The following is an 18,508-nucleotide window of genomic DNA, read 5'->3' as shown; positions in this document are numbered from 1 at the left end:
CCTTGTCACTCTCGCACACACTCGCGAGCACCGCCGCTGACAGTTTAGCAGACCGAGGAATACGAAAAGAAGTGCGACTCTTTTTGCAGCAACGGATACATCACCCGCACTCATAACCGAATGCAGAAAACGCCCAGGAGGCTGTGTTCCAACGAAGGAAACCATGGCGGAAAGTCAGCAGCATGCACAAATACATATGCAGGGCCGCGTGAATGCGTATACATGTTTGCTGACGACGTATACACAAATGGAGACAACGTTCAAACGACGCATGATTCGGTTGCACGAGTATTTCTTGCGGAAAGAAACAGACAAAGGGCGCCGCGCCGGAAAACGCGCACACACGCGTTTTAGAAATACCTTCAAAACTGCTTCAGTGTTGTGGGAAGCTCTTGCTTCATCTGGAAAAAATCGGAATCATGTGCTGAGGCGTGCACGCGTCCCAATCAGTTTAGCCTCATACGGCAGACCGTTAACAAATTCAAGCGCCCCTCCTTCACATCTCAGAGAAAGGCAAGGCGACAAGCACCACGAACTCTGATTATACAAATATACACGCACATGCATAGATACGCGGGTTGCAGACATCCGCACGCCTGTGCACGTACAGGTATGCATGACTCCACTATTTATTTTCATATTTTACTCATGCAGAATCACAGATATATATACGCATATATAGGTATACTTCTAGACCCACATTGGGGGAGGTGGTCCGGCGCGTGCATGCAGGGGGAAGTAAAGCTTCTTTTTCGTGTTTCTGGGGCTGGCAATCGCGAGAGAGCTGCTGCGCATCCTGTTTCGCGGACGTCAAACTCCCCGCGCGCTGCATGTCGCGGGCAGGCTGGACGAATTTTTTCAGCGCGGTCCAACCGAACGCCTGAGGTTCGCCCGAAGGTTGCGTGGATGGCCCTCAAAAGTCGCTCTGTGTTTATCATATCAGCAGAGGGGGGCATCAATGGCGCCTGAGAACTACGAGTGTCTGACGGAGGCGCTTTGCCACAGCATCTGGTGGGGTCGACCTGAGAGCCCCGATAGTCACAAGACGGAAATTCTCGAAAAGCGACTTCGAGGAGACCCTTCCGTTGCGGCCAAGTATGTGTGGATGCTCACAGGTGGAAGGGTTGAACTCGTCGCGACTCCAAAGGTACTACGCGCAGCGTTTCGATGCTTGGTCGCCTGCGGCGGCCGTCGCAAGCGTGCGAGCGCACGTTTCTGCGGCAAGGTGCTGATCATACACAGAGAAATTGTCTGCAGCCGCGTAGAGGCGCCCGCCTCCGCCAGCCCAACGGACTAAACCGCCGTGACGGCCTGCCTCAGAAGAGGCTTGCGCCGAGAGGCCGATCGCTGAACCGCAGAGTTCACGGCATGCAGCGGCGGGTCTGCGCCGCCGAAGGATTCGCTTTTGTAGCCGCCCACGCGCTCTCTGAAAAGCCGGCAAACGGCACACACACGCCTACGGACACTCGCGTTTGCTTCTTCCCCCGAAATCCCAGTTTCGTGGGCTCTGTCCTCGCTCCTTTCGCAGCCAAACCATACCCCTCCTGTGTTGTCAATCCATCACAGGCAATAGGCAGCCAAGGCGTGCAACTCCGCCGGCGGTCCCACTCGTCTTTCCTCTTCTTTGCCTACGTGCGTGCGTACTCCCCTCTGAACGTGTCTTTGTTCGTTCTGCGGAGGCGACAGGAGTTGCAATTCCTTTCAGACTCCCGGCACGCCGGCCGTTTCACTCACAGGAGTGCGCGCTTCTGCTCTGAGGTCAGACCCACGCCGCCGCCCAGGCGAACCGACAGGCGCTCCGAAGAAAGCCTGCGAGCGCCACGGAAGGCCCAGAAAGAGTAAAATATTCTTTTGCAGAAAACTCACTAATCGTTCACAGAAAAGCAGGCTAGCGACAGAGAGGGAGGAGAGAAGCGGAGCTAAGCCTCAAGGGAGCACGTATCTTCGTTGCTTTGCCCTCTCTCCCTTCGGCCTCAGACCCGCATCCCTGTGGAGACCGCTGATACACGTGACGTCGTTTGTTGTCCCTTCGCTACGCGCCCGTACGTAGGAGTTGAGCACTGAATGCAATCACAGTCAGTTTCTTTCCGCGTTTGATTTGCATGTGTGCACGTATCTCGTGCGTGTACGAATTGTCCTGCGTTACGTGGCTCGACAGTTCGGAACATGGAGTCTAGCTTCAGTTGTTATCCGATTGGTATTGGAGACAGTTCGGTCCGTATCCGATGTAAACGTATCTAAACCAGTAGTCCAACTCCTAGTATATACTCCCCAGAAAAAGGTAGTTTATATAAACCTAGGAATCCCATTTTAGTAAGTGTTGGGTTATCGGAGGTCTTGCAGTACTAGGAATTAGTAGTATTTTGAGTTCTATTAACTTCCTTGGTACTTGCGTATTCATGGGTTCCAGTGCTGGTGCTAAGAACTATATTCTATATATCTGGGCTATCATATTTACGGCTCTACCGAATGGATTTTCTCAAGGCGCAGCGGCGTGTGCAGAGGCCACGGAGAACTCAGCGAAGTGAGGCTTACCGGCCGCGCGAGGCGAGGGCGAGAGAGGGACCGGCATGGAGGAGGTCGACTTCTTTCTTTCCCGTCTGCGGGAGGAACTTGTAAGGTACGAGGTGAAGAAGAAATCCCACGAGGACGCTGCCAGCGCCGAAGGCCAGCGAGATGACCCACTGCGCGCCGGTGAGACCCTGAGAAGAAGAACACAAACATGCAAGTGGGAACAAACTCGATCGCGAGATAACACGCGCATGCAGGGATTTGCGCTGCGAAACGCGGAACACAATTCTCGCTTAGGCTGTCAAGCGTCCTGAGAGGACACGAGGAAGTGCGACAACGGGAATCGATCCCAGAAGGGCGAGACTGCAGCCGAAGGCGACTCAGGGCGTGTCTCGCCGGTGGCTGTGTGCTGCCCCCCGATATCGTATTTCGATGCAGTGGTATGCAAGCCTGTTTTGCGAAACATTTCCTTTTTTAAGGTTTTCCCTCGCGTTCCTGTTCGCCACCCAGCTCGCTCCGCGCCTCCGCCAGCCCTCTGTGGGCATTTCGTTGCTCCGCGATTTGTTTGGTCGGTTTTCGCCTCTGTTCGAGTCGCGTCGCCTTTAAGGTAGATATGGCGCCCTCGCCGTTAGGGTTTAGGGTTTGGGTGCAGCTCGCGCTTCGGTACAGCGACGTGTTTTCAAAATTTGTTTTTCTTTACCTGGAAGTGGCAGCTGACGGCGATGCCGCCGAATTCGACAACAAGCACCTGCACGACGCCGATGAAGAGCGCGATTGAGATCCAGAGTTTGTTTCGCAGGACGCCTGAGGAGACGTTCCACTCGTCGTTGATCTTTCGCGCGTTCAGCATGTTGAAGATTTGCATAAAGACAAACACGTTGAAGACCAAGGTGTAGTGTCGCGAGGCGCCCAGGTCCACCCGCCAGCGATTGAAGTAGTCTTCGCGATTCGAAAACGGCAAGTAGCGGCGCCCCGAGCGGATGAACGTCCCCCGAGGCAGCGCGTCAGGAACCTGCGTGCAGTCTAAATCAATTAGAAAAAGCAAAAAAAAAAAGAAAGCATAGGGGCAGGACGGAGAAGGGTCGTGACCCTCTCGGCACGGAGAGCGTAAAGGTTTTCACGTGTGTCGTTCAAGGGTTGCGCGTAGCCTTTGTGCATGGCAACTACTCGATGTCGCGCCGAAGAGGAAAGAACGAGACGCTTTCGTGAAGCCCGCTGTGCGCTGCTTGCATGTTTAGAGGTTTAGAGTACAGAAACGACCTGTATTTGGTGCTTCAGTCCTGACGTGTCGTCTACTCCACAGTCGCCTAAAAAGGCCGTGCGCCGCGATAAGAGCGTTAACGAGTACATAGCAGCTGAACTTGGAAATAGGAACATGAGTATGCATTTACATAAGTATATATACATATATTGGCGTATGCATACACACGTACACATACACATACATATCTTTATATATATACATATATATACGTGCTGTGTTTTGCTTGCTTTCACGCAGAGGGGAGATCAGGTATTCGACAGACATTTACCGCTGAATTCGCAGAATTTTGGAAACCTCGTGCGGAGGCCGTGAGAGAGGTAGGTCCACGGCTCTTCGGGAATAAAGCGCTCTGCGCCGAAGATCAACAGCAGCAAAACTGTCAGCTGGTAAATCGCTTGCCCTACGATGTTTCGAAACATAACCTGGAAAAGGAAAGCGAAACACGAGAACTCCGGTCGCCTGAAGACGCTGCCTTGCGCGAAACTTCGTTGAGAGGGAGAATGGTGGTGCGGCGAAGGCACGCCGATACTGCTTTATCGCCTTCTCGGCATTCGAGATGGAGGAATGGAGACCCGTGAAGGCCTTCAAGCTCCGCGAGACCTGACCGGCGCAAAGCTCTGTGCCCAGACGCGGCTGTTGCGACGGCCTCGCGTCTCGCGGGGCGAAGCGCGCTGTCTCACTTGGCTGACGAGGTATTCCTTGCGGCTGTGCGGCTTCCGGTTGAGAAGCTCGTCGGTCGGCGGCTCCGTGGCGAGCGCCAGGGACGCGAAGGAGTCCATGATCAAATTCACCCACAGCATCTGCACGGCCGTCAGCGGGCTCTCGCGAATCACCATGGCTGCGAAATAACGCGGAAAAAACGGAAGTCGAGATCGAGCTGCTACCGCTGTGCCAAGCCAAAGACCGACTGGGAGGCACACGCCCCAGAACGCGTGCATGCATGTATTTTCCTTTATCATGGAACGCGTGAGTGTGCGAATCTACGCAGCAAGCCTGTGGTGCGTATACGCCTGAGCGTATATCCCTCTTCGCATGTGAAAACGAAAAAGGCAAGAATCCATCACAACTCAACAAGACGCCGCAGTGGCCAAAGGCCTAAACGCTCTCCACAGAACACAAACGTGGCTGCGTCTACCCCTGCGTTCGCAGCTTCTTGTCGCCTCTTTCTCGCTCTGCCGAAGACGCCTGCCAGCGCTCAGAGAGAATACGAGGGAACGCCCGCTGAAGGCGAGAGCGCGAAGCATCTTCTCGGCGCGCGTCAGGAGGGGGTTGACGCTCCGCGGCGGGCGGCGCTTACCCGTGAGGAAGGCCGTCGTGACCGCGACGACGTTCACGGTGAGCTGAAACTGAAGGAACCTGCGGATGTTGTCGTAGACGTTACGGCCCCATTTTACCGCCTTCACGATGCTGCCAAAGTTGTCGTCGAGCAGCACGATGTCCGCCGCCTGTTTCGCGACTTCTTTCCCTGGAGAGAAAACGACGCACACATCTGTAGATCTGCGCCAGCCACAAGAGAACTTGGCTGCGGTACGCAGAGACCTGTACGAAATAAATCAGTGGGTTCAACTATCTTCGGCGTACCGGAGATGCCCATGGCGAATCCGACGTCCGCAGTTTTGAGCGCAGGCGCGTCGTTCGCGCCATCACCCGTCACTGCGACGACGGCGCCGCGCTGCTTTAGGCCGACGACCAACACGTACTTATCATGCGGCTGAGACCGCGACAGAACCTCCAAGCTGGAAGAAAGAAAGAAACCACATGGTCAAGAGGACGGGCTGCTGTCACGCACGCAAGTCAAGGCGCGCGAGAGACGCGCGTCGGCAGTATTCAGGCATGTATACAAGCTTCCTTTCGCGAAGAAAGCATATCTACGCACACTCATGAACGGGCCTCTGGGCGGGTCTGTCTGCCGAGGTGTTGCAGGGGCGGCACTTGGGCTCCCTCTTTCCTCACGCAGACGCGAATGTGCTGAAACTTCTGCTCATCCATTCTCTCTAAGAGAGAATGGTGTCCGCATAGACCATGCCAGACGAGAGGACATACACATACATATATATATGTATATATGTATATGTTTTTAATAGGTGCAAAAGCATAGATTGATGCATAGATAGACGCGCAGACAGGGACATAGGTAGATGGATAGATAGAGATGGATAGGACGATTGACTGATTGTGGAAAGCATTTCGCCTCTCTGAAGGTGCGCGCCGCGATCTGCGTCCTCCGGGCGCCGCTCACTTATCGGCAATTTCGTTGAACGCGTCGGGGTTCGCGATGACATCTGTCCGCATCTTTTTTCCTGTTCGCTTCTCCTCTGTGGGGTCGCGCGGGCAGCTGCAAGAGCTCAGACGGCAGTTGTTGCAGACGACGCCGCCGACGAGGGCGTTGAATTCCGAGGCCGTCATCGCGAGGCCGTCTGGAAACAAAAATCAACAAAAAGCAGCTGGCGCGCCTCAGCGACACCCGAAGACGTAACACACGAAGCCGAACTATTTTTGTCAACGTGCCCGGCGGGCGGCGTCGAGCACCCGAAGCGCCAGACTCTCTGGATGGCTATATATCTTACTACCGCACGGGTTCTACGCTTGTACGGGATCAACAGCTATAGTGACTGCAGCCTCAGCAGCGGCAACCCAAATAGCTTCACTCTGAAAAAAATACGATTGTGCACCTGTCCCGCTCATCGCAGGGTGCTGAGAGAAGAAAAGTAGGTTGACTGCGCGCAACCGAGACATCCGTATGCAGATTCAGTTCCGTGCTTCTCACTGCTCTCAGGATGGTAGATGTTGCACTTTATGGCGATTTGCTTCGCCGTCTCGATGTTGTCGCCGGTGACCATCCGCACGCGAATCCCCGCCTTCTGGCAGGCGCGGACTGCCGCAGGCACCTCCGCGCGCACGGGGTCGCTAAGAAAAAAAAATTAAAAATTGAAAAAGCCAAAGTGAACGAGAAAAGAGGACAGATCCTCAAAGCGCTGGACGCGAACAACGCCACGGCTTCAGTCTCGAAAGCACGGGCTCGAGTAGGGTTTAGGGTCTCGGGCAAATCGCGTCAAACTGATGGAGCGGGTTGAGTGTGTGCATGCGTGGTGTTCCAATGTTTGAATAGAAGGATCCTTATAAGCTTCGTTTTCGGAAACGACGTTATCCGTTTACATTCTTACACTCGTCTGTGCAGACACCACGGCGTCTTTAAACTAACAAGCGGGGAGAGGCCGCTTGCCGCGAGGGCGACAGATGGGTTTCAGAGAGACACACGTGTGCATGTCTCATCATTCGCCTCACTCTTCTGTTGCCCTGGCCGCGTACACAGGTGCTGACCACCTAAAACCTGTGAAAGCAGACGCGAACCCTTTCTTCCCCAGAAACCCTAAACAGAGAAACGAGTGTCTCCATCTGTGCATACCTGTGTCCCCGTGAACAAGTATATATATATATATATATATATATATATATATATATATATATATATATATATATATATATGTTAACCGGTTTCGATATTGACGTGTGAATGCATCTATTCCTTTCTTAAAAAGCGAAAAAAAGTTGTATATGTGTATGTCGACGTGTTTAGTGGCCATTGCTTTTGTCGCGAAAAGCGAATAGTCTGCCTGCGCAGCTGTATGTATGCAAGAGCGCGATTGGTCCCACGTTTCTTTTGCGCACCGGATTCCGACGATGGCAAGGCACGTGAGGCCGACTTCCATTTTTTTGAAGGGTTTGATTTCGCTGTCTTGGAGCCAGGACCTGTCGCCGTCCTCCACGGTGATGTCGCGGTACGCGAGGCAAATCGTCCGGAGCGCCTCCCCAGCCAGGCGGTGAATGACTGTTCTTTCGATCTCTAAGATGCGCTCGGCGTCCAGCGGCGCCAGCGCCGCCGCGGATTCCTCGCGCTCGCTCTCAGGGGCGTCCGCGGAGACTGACAGGGGGCAGACGACGTGTGCGCACAGCCGCAGGACTGTCTCTGCGGCGCCCTTTACCAGCACGCGGTACGTGGAGAGCGCCGGGAGGCTTCCGGACGGTCGCGGCGGCGGCGACAGCCCTCCTGCGGGCGAGGCCAGGGCCGCTGCCTGGATCCGCGAGGGCCCCGACAGGCGCCGCCGCAGGATCGAGCCCGAACGCAGCTCCGAGGCAGCAGACGACGCGCCGCTGAGCTGCGGAGAAGGCTGCGCGTCGGCAGACGGGAGTTCGGCCTCGTCCCAGACGTTCACGACTGTGGTCATTAGCTTCCGGTCGCTCGTGAAGGGCTCTCGGTGGACAAGCTGAAAGGAAGAGAAAACGAGAGACAACGAAACAGATCCACGCGTGCGCAGACAGGGTCCCACGCGAAGAACGAGCGCTGTTCCCCTCACACCCCAAGGAAGATGAAAGGGCGACGGCGCAGCGCGGCAACGTCGCCGGCGACAGCTTTCTTCTGCTCCTTCTGCTTGCAGTAGTAGACCACCAGATGCGACTCACGTCGGTCTCGATGAGGAGTTTTTCGTCGCGCAGGCGCTCGTAGTCGAAGCCCATCTCGCCCGCGAACTCGAGCAGCGCGCACTCGGTTGGCGACCCGACCTGCTTTACGACGGTCTGCGTGGCCTTCAACGTTCCGCTCGCGAGCGAAATCAAGCGGCTGCGCGCCGGCGAGTCCGCCACCGGAAGTGCCTTCCTCTCCAACACACTCGTGCTGTTCAGCGCGATGTTGTCCATAAAGATCTGGAAAACACAGACACGCGACGCCGGCAAAGGCGCTCAGGCATTCCTGGAAAAAACGCCGAGAATTTTCAGGCAGCACGCGGAAAATGAGTCACTCAAGAGAAGGCGAGGCTGCCGCAGTCTGCCGCGAGGCGCGGAAGGCGTGGTGCGGCGTGTGCGGGTTAGAAGCGGCGGCCGTCGAGGACGAAGGAGGATTTGCTAGGGAACAGCCTGTCGAGAGGAAGGTGCTTGGTGTCAGCGAAGGTAAAGCAGGCAAAGGCTCTACACGCACACGGTGCCGTTGTATGTAGGCGTCTAGGAGCAGGCTCGCTACACAGCGGACTCATATATATAAATATGAATAAATAATAATATATGTATTTATGGAGGCAGAAATAAGCCCTTTCTCATGCGCTTCCAAGCGTTTCAGAGTCCTGTCACGGTCGCTTCGTTTTGCAAAAACCCGCGCGGTGCCGTGCACATGCATGCGGCGCAGGCGAGCGTTGCATCCGGTGTCTCTTCATGCCTTGCCCTGCGTCTGGTGTTTTCTCTTTGACGTTTTCTTCAAAGTGCGCGGGTTTACCTTGAAGTACTTGCTGGGCATCCGCGTGGGCGCGAGGCCTGGCTGTGTGTGCGCGCCGCGGAAGGCGACGCTTCTTCCTCGCTTGTCTTCTCTTGTTTTCTCTGTCTCCAGCGCCTGGTCGTCGCTGGACGCCGGCGGGGCGGCGCGGCTGGACTCGGCGCGCCTGCCGGTCGCGGCGGCCCTGCCTCTGGCGCTCGGCGCGCCAGTCGCGTGCTGGCTGAGGGCGAAGCCCTGATCTCTCCAGCGAGCCCAGAGTTCGTCGTCCCTGTAGGCCACGTCGGCGCCTGCCCAGAGGGCCTCGACGCTCATCAGGTTCTTCGTGAGCGTGCCTGTTTTGTCGCTGCAGATTTCGTTCGCGCCGCCCATGGTTTCGCAGGCCGCGAGGCGTCGAACGTAGTTTTGGTCTTTGAGCATCTTGCCGATCGAGTAGGCGAGCGAAATCGTCACAGCCAGCGGCAAGCCCTCAGGCACGGCGACGACAATAATGGTAATCGCCGTCACGAGGAAGTCGACGTGCTCGCGCCCAATCGCCCCTGCGGAGGGACGCGACTCCTCCGGCAGCAGTGCGTAGAGAATCCAGTACCTGAATTCCGCGAAGCCACGCAGCCGCAAGCGAGAGCAGATTCGCATGCACACACCACGAGACGGCAGGCGCAAGCACTCCCGACCGACTTACGTAGACGAGAGCGACGCGCGACGACGGCGCTCGAGGAAGGAGACGCCGCACCTGTCTGGCGGTCCCGCGCAGTCACGCGCAGACGAGGGAGTGCGTCAAATCGAAAGGCAAGAGAGAGGAAGCAGCGACACTAGACCAGCGGGAGAATCGCCCTACGCGACATGCCGAGAGAGAGATAGACAGTTGAGGAACTGAGAGCTATTCTCTTTCTTGGCGGATGAATATTGATCGCGGGGGTGAATGGAACGCGCAGACCAGTGCGTGTGCTCACATACTGACAATGCGTGGCGAACTCGCGCGGAGAGGAGAAAAAGAGAAGGAACGCAGACAGGCAGGGCTAGACGCGAGAGGACGAATCCACCAAAAGACGTTTTTCCACTTACTGAACAAAGAGAACAAGTAGCGTCAGGCAGGCGGCCACGAAGCCGATGCGGCCGATATCCCTGGCGAGGGCGTTCAGTTTGTCTGCAGCCAATAGGCGCGCAGAATGCCAAGAAAATGGGTACACTCCGTACCACGTCACACACAAAAGCGCCCACACGTATACTTGGGAACAGATACCATTACATAGTTATATATATATATAAATATTCATGTGGTGCGAAGACGTTTGTTGTGTAGGCGGTTAGTATGTGGCGTGCTGGCGCGGGGAGGCGCATACGCCTGTCTGGCTCTGCCTGTCGTCCTTCTTCTCTCAATTTTTGAGCGTCTATGAAGAGTCCCGTACGCTCGGCGCAGCCGCCGCATCGATTCAAAAATGGCAAACTATTCACAAGTCTACACGTAAATATCTAGGTCTGTGTCCTTCCCGGCCGCTGCCTGGAGCCTTCTTTTGAGCGGCCGGCTCCACCCCGAACTCCAGAATCTCGGTCTGTGTGAGTATGATGTGGGAAGATCGATCTCCTTTCGAAAGCTAGCAGACCTGCAGATGATGCGTCGAGCGGCGCACAAAGAGATGCGCAGACCGAGCGCGAGATACGCAGACACACCGGGAGAGGGAGCTCCAGAGAGACGGAGACATCTAGGTCCGTTGCCTACTTTGCAGAGGAGTGGGCTGCGCATCGAAGGACGTCAGCTGTCTATACATTTCGCCTTGCTGCGAGTGGATTCCGACGCCGACGACGAGCGCGCGGCCGCTGCCTCCGACGACGGCAGTCCCCGCGAGGAGGATTGGCGAGGGCGTTTCGTGGTGCTCCCCGGTCGGTGCAGGCGGCGCGTCGTTAGTCTTCTTCACGCTCTCTAAAAGCGCCGACAGCGACCGCTTCGTGTCGCGGCCTAAGAAGCTCGTGCGTCGCTTCTCCGCGGAGGAACATTCCACAGTCGAAGACGAGGCGGAAGACGCGCGCGCTTGCGTTTCCGTTTCCGCGCCCGTCTGTGGGGCAGCGCCTGCAGCCGCCCCACTCGCTCGCCGCGAGTTCACTTCGCCGGAGTGCGGGTTCTCCGGCGCCTCCGCCCCGTCCGCCGCCAGTCGGCTATCTGCGGCGGTCTCCTCCGCCGGTGTCTGCGCGGCCGCGGCCTCGTCTGTCTGGACGTCGCTCGGCTGCGGAGTGGAGCCCAGGGGCGGAGGCAGGGCACGCCGCGCGCGAAGCGCCTCCTGGCACTCTCGCGGCGGCGCCTTCGCGATCGCCTCGGACTCGCCCGTGAGTGCAGACTCGTCGGCGCGGAGCTCAGTGCCGGAGATCAGAAGACAGTCGGCGGGGATTTCGTCGCCGACCTCGAGGCGAACCACATCGCCCACCAGCAGCGTGTTGACCGGCGTCTGGCGCTCGCGACCGGCCCGCACCACGCGGCAGAGTTTGTCGTCTGAGCGAAAGGACGGCGACATGCGGAAGTAACAGCCACCAAACCGGCTTCGTGGAAGTTGCCCACGAGGCGAGAAGAAGGCCCTAGCGGCTGGCGGGCGCTGAATGCCGACACCCTCGAGATGCGAGATGTGTGGACATGTGGAGCCCGCACACGTGGCGTTTCATGGACGGAGAAAACGCGGGAGACAGCAAACGAGACATACAGACGCAGGATCCGGTGACCAAAGATATTCTTGGTCTAACCTCAGTAGTCCAACTCGGAGTACATACGCCCGACAGAAAGGTGATAAATCATCCTGCCTCAGAGACTATAGACGCGAGAACCGCTGCGGCTCTCGACGCGTGGGTCGTTGCCGGTTGCGCACGGCTTTACGGCAGAAGCGGTGGACGGCTCCTGATCTGCATTCTCGAGAACTACGAGAGTGCAACGCACGCGTTGACTTCCGCCTGTCTGCTCCACATCCCCGCTGTGAAGTCCAGAAGGAGATACAGGGCAAGCATGCGCCTGCTGCGCAACTCTTACGAGCCTAACTTCGGCGCTCGGCGGCAGACAGCAGTGAATATCTGTTGACGTATGTAAATATATATATTACATATATTAACCATAATATAAATTTTATGGATGTGCATGCTGTCCGGGCGCAAGTAGGAAGGCTCCCGGCGAAGTCTGCGTCGCGAAGATCCGCGGCAGCTCGAGAGGAGGCACACGCAAACGGGGGAGAACCGCAGGGGTGCGCCAACGAGGGCGTGGGCGCGTGTCCCTACACCAGGAAACTCAGGCTGATCGCTGCATCTGGGAGGTCATCGCATGCCAGGAGGCTGGACACGTGGAGCTGTTTCATGTCAAAACGAGTGCGAGGGCGGACCTTTGACTCGGCCGAGCTTTCGGAACTGCTTCTCCTTGACCCAGTCGTTGGTCGCCGTCACGGCGATGACGACGAGGACGGCGACCCATATCGCGAAGCCTTCAATCCACTCGACTTCCGGTTGCTCGCCGACCTGAAAAGTCGAGATAGAGCTCCAGGCACTGCGGCAGAGGCCAGAAGAACCGCGACTCCCTCGTCCGTAGCCGCCTCGGAACGCACGACGGCGAAAAACCACGAGGCTCCCACGCCACGCTCTCCCTCCACACACACGCGCAAGCGTCAGGCACTGACGCCCCAACGCGAGCGAGAGAAGGAAAATGGAGACAAGCTGACGCGGCGCGGCCTGCATAGGGATTTCTACGACAGGAGCCCAGCGCGCCGGGAAATACAAACATGCGGTAGCGTGCGTAAGAAGTCTGTATGCTCGCCGCTAGAGTCTGAAAGGCCGGCGCGACCGCAAAGAAGCGCTACCGCATAGAAAAGCAACAGCAGAGAAGTGGCCCTGCAAGGACACGTAGTCAGCCTTCCGCCGGGTCAGGTAGAACGTCGTCTTGAAGCTTGTGCAAGCGGACCAGACGCTGCTCGCAGTCGCGGCGCTTACCGTGACGCCTAGGACGATGGAAATGAGGCCGCAGAGCGTCAGGATTCGCAGTGTAAAGTCCGAGGCGGCGTCCAGGCAGAGGCGCCAGAAGGCTGCAGGCAAACAGAAAAACGCAGCAGGGAGCAGTGAAGGCCTCAAAATTTGGGCCGCCTGGATCGGGTTCGGGTCTCAAGCGCGCGTAGCTGGTGAATGCAGTGCGTCGTTACACCAGCGCGACTCAGCCGAGGTGAGGTAGATACGCGCGTCTCGCAGAGAGCATCCAGGACGACGGCAGCCAACAGAGGAAGTAAGAAGGACCTTCGTGCGAACACGGCGCTGCCAGTCGACAGGCGAAAGGCAACGTAAGCGAGTCGGCGCGCATTTGTACGGGACAACAGCTCAGAGCAGCATCCACAGCTCTAGCATGAGAGAGGCACGCATAGATGGCACGCTCGATGCAGCTTCACGCCGGAGTGCAGATGGCTGTGTGTGTGTGAAGGACCGGCTGAAAGCCTCGAGTTCGGCTAGTCGAGGCGGGATCAAGACGCGGAAGGATCGCCCCTACGGGTTGGCTTGCGCTGAGGCAGCACGTTGACTCCGAAGGTGCCCTTCCGCTTCTGCAGGAGTTCTTGCGCAGGGGAAAGCGGGGGCAAAGCAGCTCGCGGCGACGCCGGTTTCGACTCGGCTCGAGGCGACATCGGGGCCAGCGCCTCTTCGGTGACATCTAAGCCGTGTTGGAAGCTGGTCAACAGGCCTGTTTCTAGGGCCCCAACGCCCCCGTAGCTCTCCAGCAGCTCAAGCTCCTCATACTTGGTACGCGTGATGTAGCTTCGGACCAGCGCTGGGGGAAGCAGCAGACTCAACGGAGGCCGCCAAACTGTGTTCGGGGCGTCGTTTCGTGCACGAAACCACTTTGCTTCGAGGCGTCTGAACCTGGCTCTGTGAGAAAAAGAGTCCTTTTCTGCAGAGGCTGCGAACTGCGACCCTAGTCTCGACGCGAGAACCCCGGTCTATGGCGAGTTTGAAGCGTGCTCACACGAATTACCCTGGATTCTGCCGGTCGTCACGTAGTCTACGAGTTGTGGCGTCCTAAAAGTGTGGCCGATGTGCATTCACGTGTAGCAACAGTTACTTTGCATGGCGAACACAGGCACAGATAGCTGTTGGCAAATTTAGCGGTCTCAGGAATCTCCGCCATCTCCGTAAGAAGTCAGTTGCGAGAATTGAAACTGGGACTGTGTTCAATGCCTCGAAAATACTTTCTCTCTCAGAGGTCATTCGTCTTGTTTTGAGGAGTCTCCCCTTACAGTAGAGCTGCTCCGTTGTGAAGGTGAATGGCTTCACAGGCGCTTCACCTGGCTGCGGAGCGCTCGGGATTTCGACAGAAACATGAGAAACGCGTTGGCTTCTACTGTCAAGTGTGGGGTCCGGAGGTCTGTGCTGCAGCTCATTCTCAGACTGGCGTGACGGTCCCACACTCAAATTTTGAGTGCCCCTTTCTGCTGGAGTCGGTTCTGTGATTGAACAGCGCTCGGTGGTACGGAGCGCCTCTTGAGGTATCTGACTGCCCAAATTCGCCGTTGTCCTCTGGTCTGAATGCTGCGAAGGTAGAGGGGAAACTGCCACGTCAGACGTGGGCTGACTAGCTGCACCGTCGTCGCTCAATCGCCTCTCGGGGACCTGCTGCACTGGAGAGACACGCAAAGATGCTGTTTCGAGAGCAGCGGAAGGAGCGTGCCCTCCGGTAGGCACGCTGGCCATATTCGCCGGACTGACTCGGTTACTCGCTGCTGAGCTTCTCCGTACTCGTGACAGTACGCGAGCAAAAGAGCTCGCGCTACCTGTGGGATGGCTTTCCCTGATGCCTCCATCGTTGGCTGCTTGAGAATGCCCTTTAGAACCTGCTGCTGGAATACCCATCGCTTCTTGGGCCTTCATTTCTTCGGGGGATCATGCGGAGGGAATAACACCTGATGCAGATTTTAATAGCGGATCAGTTCGGCGGGCACGAAAGTTGATGTTACCAGATAGCGTACAAGTACATCAGTTGACCGGGATGCGTTCCTCAAGGACTAGGGCATTTGAATAGTCAAATCATCAAGACCCGCTCAAACACGTCCTCCGTAACCCTCCCTAGACTCATTTCCGTCACTGCCATGGTCCATAAGGAGGGCATTGAGGCTAGACCATTTGTCAGAACGAAACCGCAGTCCCACGAGGCTTTATTCGACAGATGCCACGGCTTCACTGAAGAAACAAACCCGACAAAATACCGTCAGTTTTACAAACCAGATGACAACTCTGAAGATCAACCATGGAAGAAAGTTCGAAACTTTTCCCACCTAATCGCCGCTACGGCAAGGTCGCTGCTAGGAACGCGAAAATGCCGCACTAGAACTTACGAGAAAGGCACAAACAAAACAATACGTCACGCTTATTCGAGTCTTTCAGGAGCCTTTCACTATCCCTAGCCTTGCAGGGGAGAGGCTAGAGGAAGCAAAACCTAAAGACCAGATAGGCTTCAGTAGCCGCAAAATCACGGAGCAAAGGAACGTCGGGAGTACAAGCGTAGCATGAGCACGACGCACCGTCCACGACACTGGCAAGGCACATTCTGCTTCTTCAGTTGGCAGTCGGTTTAGTCGGTGTTTCTAAGGCGTATTGTGAGTTCGCCTATATCATCCTCTACTGTCCTTGCCACTCTTACAACCTCCATCAGCACAGACCGATACCGGTATTGCGAGGTTTCCAATCAGCATGAGCGCTGCTGAGCACCGGAACACCAGGGACGGCACTCGCTTATCTCTAACGAGTACCATACGTGTTTATCGTGCACCAGTAGACGCGCCACATCCGTGTGAGTCATCATATGAGCCCGAGCGCTTGTCCCGGCATTCCCCTAGACAGCATCACAGAAAAAGACATCAGTGAATGCAAAAGAATATCATGGGCGACCAAAGACTGCGAAGCTGCCGATATACACTCGAGATCCTCAGCATCGTTCAGCGATGCTGTGGGAAGGAGAAAAGCAGCTTAGGCCGCGCTCTACGATGCTTCTGCCAGGTCTCTCAAGAACTGGACAGACTCCTGTTGCTTCAGGGTCGATGTCAGTTCTATTTCTTTCCTATGGAGTGGTGTCAATTGCGCGTGGCCTTACATCACTCATGAGGGCTTGGAACGCCCTTCTTCTTGCTACAAAAGCGCTTCTCATTCGCTGTTGCGCGGTTTTCTGCTCCCTGAGAACCGCAGCTAGAGCTGTCTCCTTTTCGTCCGATGGTGGCGCCTCATCTGAAAATTTGTTAGCGACTTTCGTGAAGGCCAGCAGCCGTTAAGTCATCAACAACCTCTTACCCAAGTGCACGTTGACTGTTGGAAACGGAGGTAGAGTCTGAACGATTCTAGTATCTGAGTTGCGTGTGCTGGGACTCAACATCGTCGCACGCATACCACATCTCGATCGAGTGAGGCTGGGATGGCGTTTTGAAAGCCCAGCTGGCATAAAGCTCCACCGCTGTTGCAAACCAGCACAGCAGGGACTGCATAAATGAGAAACAAGACACGAACCATTGCTGCCTAATTGGCTCCTGAATATGGCACCAAGGAGCCCCCCTTGACGCCGCAGAAATGCAATAAAGGGGGGGTGCCCAAACAGGGGCATCATAGCGTGACAAGTGTCGATACAGTGCTCTCAACTATGGACGCGGCTGCTGCCCTGTGGAGTAAAAACGAGATACTCATCTCTTACGGAAAGGGCAATATAAGTGCTAACCCCGGTAAACCGCAATGCATCTCTCGTTTTTGTTAGCCGTGCTGGTCGCTCCGGCCCTGACACTAGACGTCAGCGCTGGCGCTGGAGTGAAGCGTCATGGTTAGCAAGCGCTCTCGATGTCGTCGTCGGCATCCTTGCGCTGCTGGGTCATATTTACACATAAGGTATTTCGATCAGGCATTCAGTCATACGAAAGCCGCTTCACAGAGACAACGCTGCCTCAAGTCCCCGGTCCTGGAGGCATTGTGGGTAAGAGACCTCCAGATCGCGTGGAGCGTGAATGAGGGACGCACGAGAACGTGTGCTCTCTGTAGGTGACGTGTCGCCTTCACAGTTCCCCGTCATCAATCTCCATATGGATATTCCAAACACGGATATTCTAGAGGAGCAGTTTCTTGAGAAAGAGAGAGATGATATGGACAGAGAACTCAACGAAGTAGAGGGGGACTACAACCGTGGGTTGAATGGTAACTGGCGAACGGATCCTCGTGCAGCTATGTCACGCCCAACGCTCGTTCCTGCAGATTTTTTCCAGATTGCTGCCTTCCAGGTAATATAGGCATGTTGCAGGCTTCAAATATCCACTGCTGATCCGTAGTCGCAACATGCAGCGTGACCAACTCAAGAAACTAGAGAGACTGGCTCACTTGGACACTGCCTTAATCAGGGGAGCGCGTGGAAGATCTAGGTAGAGAATCGCTCGTCTCACGGGTAAAGAAGGAAGATGTTCAAGTGCAGGCTGCTGCCCACATGCGCTCTCCTGGTGCGAGCCTTGACTAGTTCGCGCTGCGTACACCAGACACACGCTTTTTGATACTGAAAACTGACTTTCGCGGACGTCACGGAAGCCACGGCTGATGAGAAACGGTCCACCGAGCGTCTGCATGGCTTTACCGTTCGTGGGTGTCGTTCCGAATATACAGGCAACCACGCAGTTGTACTCCGCAGCCCGCATCGTCAGCGGACCCCCCGGACGCTCACTGGCAAGATAGTGCCTCGTCACTTCTATCCTTTTTTGGATACCTATCTAGGAGCAGATGAGAGTGTTTCAACTTTCGATCGATATTGCCTCCGGTGACGCGTATATGTATTAATTGGGTTGTGATGGATTGCATTTCTCTGAGACGAGTTTTCATCATTACTCGACACAGAACGCCGCCAAGCGGTGCCGAAGTCCTCATATTGCAACGGTAACTGTGCTGGATTTGCTCATGGGACACGCAATTGTAACCGATAAAAAACAATGTCGCTCAGAAGTGAGCGCGCATTCCACGGCGACGGACCCGGCTACGAGGGGCATTGTCACCACCGTCGGGCAAGATGACGTGGCACCCCCGAAATCACTGCATTGTGCGCAGGAGTTGTCTAGGCAATGGGATTTTAAGGTGGACGAATATCTGGCACGTTTCCTTGTCAATTAGAGACTGATTTCTTAGAGGCGAAACGAGGCGAGCCAATGTTGTCTGCCAGCACGTCACACGGCGGGCTGCGCAAGATGGTGCAGGGACACGCCCGCGTCTCGCCAGGAAGTCTACGCATTTTTAACTTGCCGTCGCATTTTGACGGTGCCTTTTCCCTACTGTCTTTCAGAGCTGCCCATGATCAGTCACGGCAGTGACACTGCCTTTCCGTTTTGTCTTTCGGAGTTATTCTCTCTTGAAAGCAGCATCCGTTTTAACCCAGTAATGCGCACATGCGGTTGTCTTGCTGCTGTGCGTCGTTAGCTCATCGTTGCAAACGCTGAGAGACAGTCCAGCTGTGCTGCAGAAGGGAG

General features: G+C 55.9%; 3 protein-coding genes across 3 annotated transcripts; 1 reads left to right on the top strand and 2 right to left on the bottom strand.

Annotated features, from left to right (window-relative positions):
• Positions 1-1,293: 1,293 nt before the first annotated feature.
• BESB_008120 (calcium-translocating P-type ATPase, PMCA-type protein) lies at positions 1,294-14,903 on the bottom strand (the record flags this gene model as incomplete). The annotated part of the gene is made up of 19 exons (XM_029359566.1): positions 1,294-1,426; positions 1,735-1,809; positions 2,536-2,702; positions 3,212-3,534; positions 4,044-4,197; positions 4,456-4,613; positions 5,073-5,240; positions 5,357-5,511; positions 6,015-6,192; positions 6,543-6,682; positions 7,445-8,040; positions 8,237-8,476; positions 9,039-9,621; positions 10,098-10,179; positions 10,753-11,517; positions 12,386-12,518; positions 12,987-13,078; positions 13,531-13,806; positions 14,273-14,903. The coding sequence occupies 19 exons, from the start codon at positions 14,901-14,903 to the stop codon at positions 1,294-1,296; spliced, it is 5,049 nt and encodes a 1,682-aa protein (XP_029222479.1).
• Positions 14,904-16,010: 1,107 nt separating this feature from the next.
• Positions 16,011-16,532, bottom strand: BESB_008110 (uncharacterized protein; the record flags this gene model as incomplete). The annotated part of the gene is made up of 4 exons (XM_029359565.1): positions 16,011-16,058; positions 16,123-16,253; positions 16,317-16,353; positions 16,413-16,532. 4 exons carry the CDS (start codon positions 16,530-16,532, stop codon positions 16,011-16,013), a joined length of 336 nt encoding a protein of 111 aa, XP_029222478.1.
• A 318-nt stretch (positions 16,533-16,850) lies between these two features.
• BESB_008100 (uncharacterized protein) lies at positions 16,851-17,293 on the top strand (the record flags this gene model as incomplete). The annotated part of the gene is made up of 2 exons (XM_029359564.1): positions 16,851-16,983; positions 17,049-17,293. The coding sequence occupies 2 exons, from the start codon at positions 16,851-16,853 to the stop codon at positions 17,291-17,293; spliced, it is 378 nt and encodes a 125-aa protein (XP_029222477.1).
• Positions 17,294-18,508: the final 1,215 nt, after the last annotated feature.

The sequence above is a fragment of the Besnoitia besnoiti genome, chromosome I (genome assembly GCF_002563875.1).
Source record: "Besnoitia besnoiti strain Bb-Ger1 chromosome I, whole genome shotgun sequence".
NCBI lineage: Eukaryota > Apicomplexa > Conoidasida > Eucoccidiorida > Sarcocystidae > Besnoitia > Besnoitia besnoiti.
This window is presented reverse-complemented; position numbering and strand designations above follow the sequence as displayed.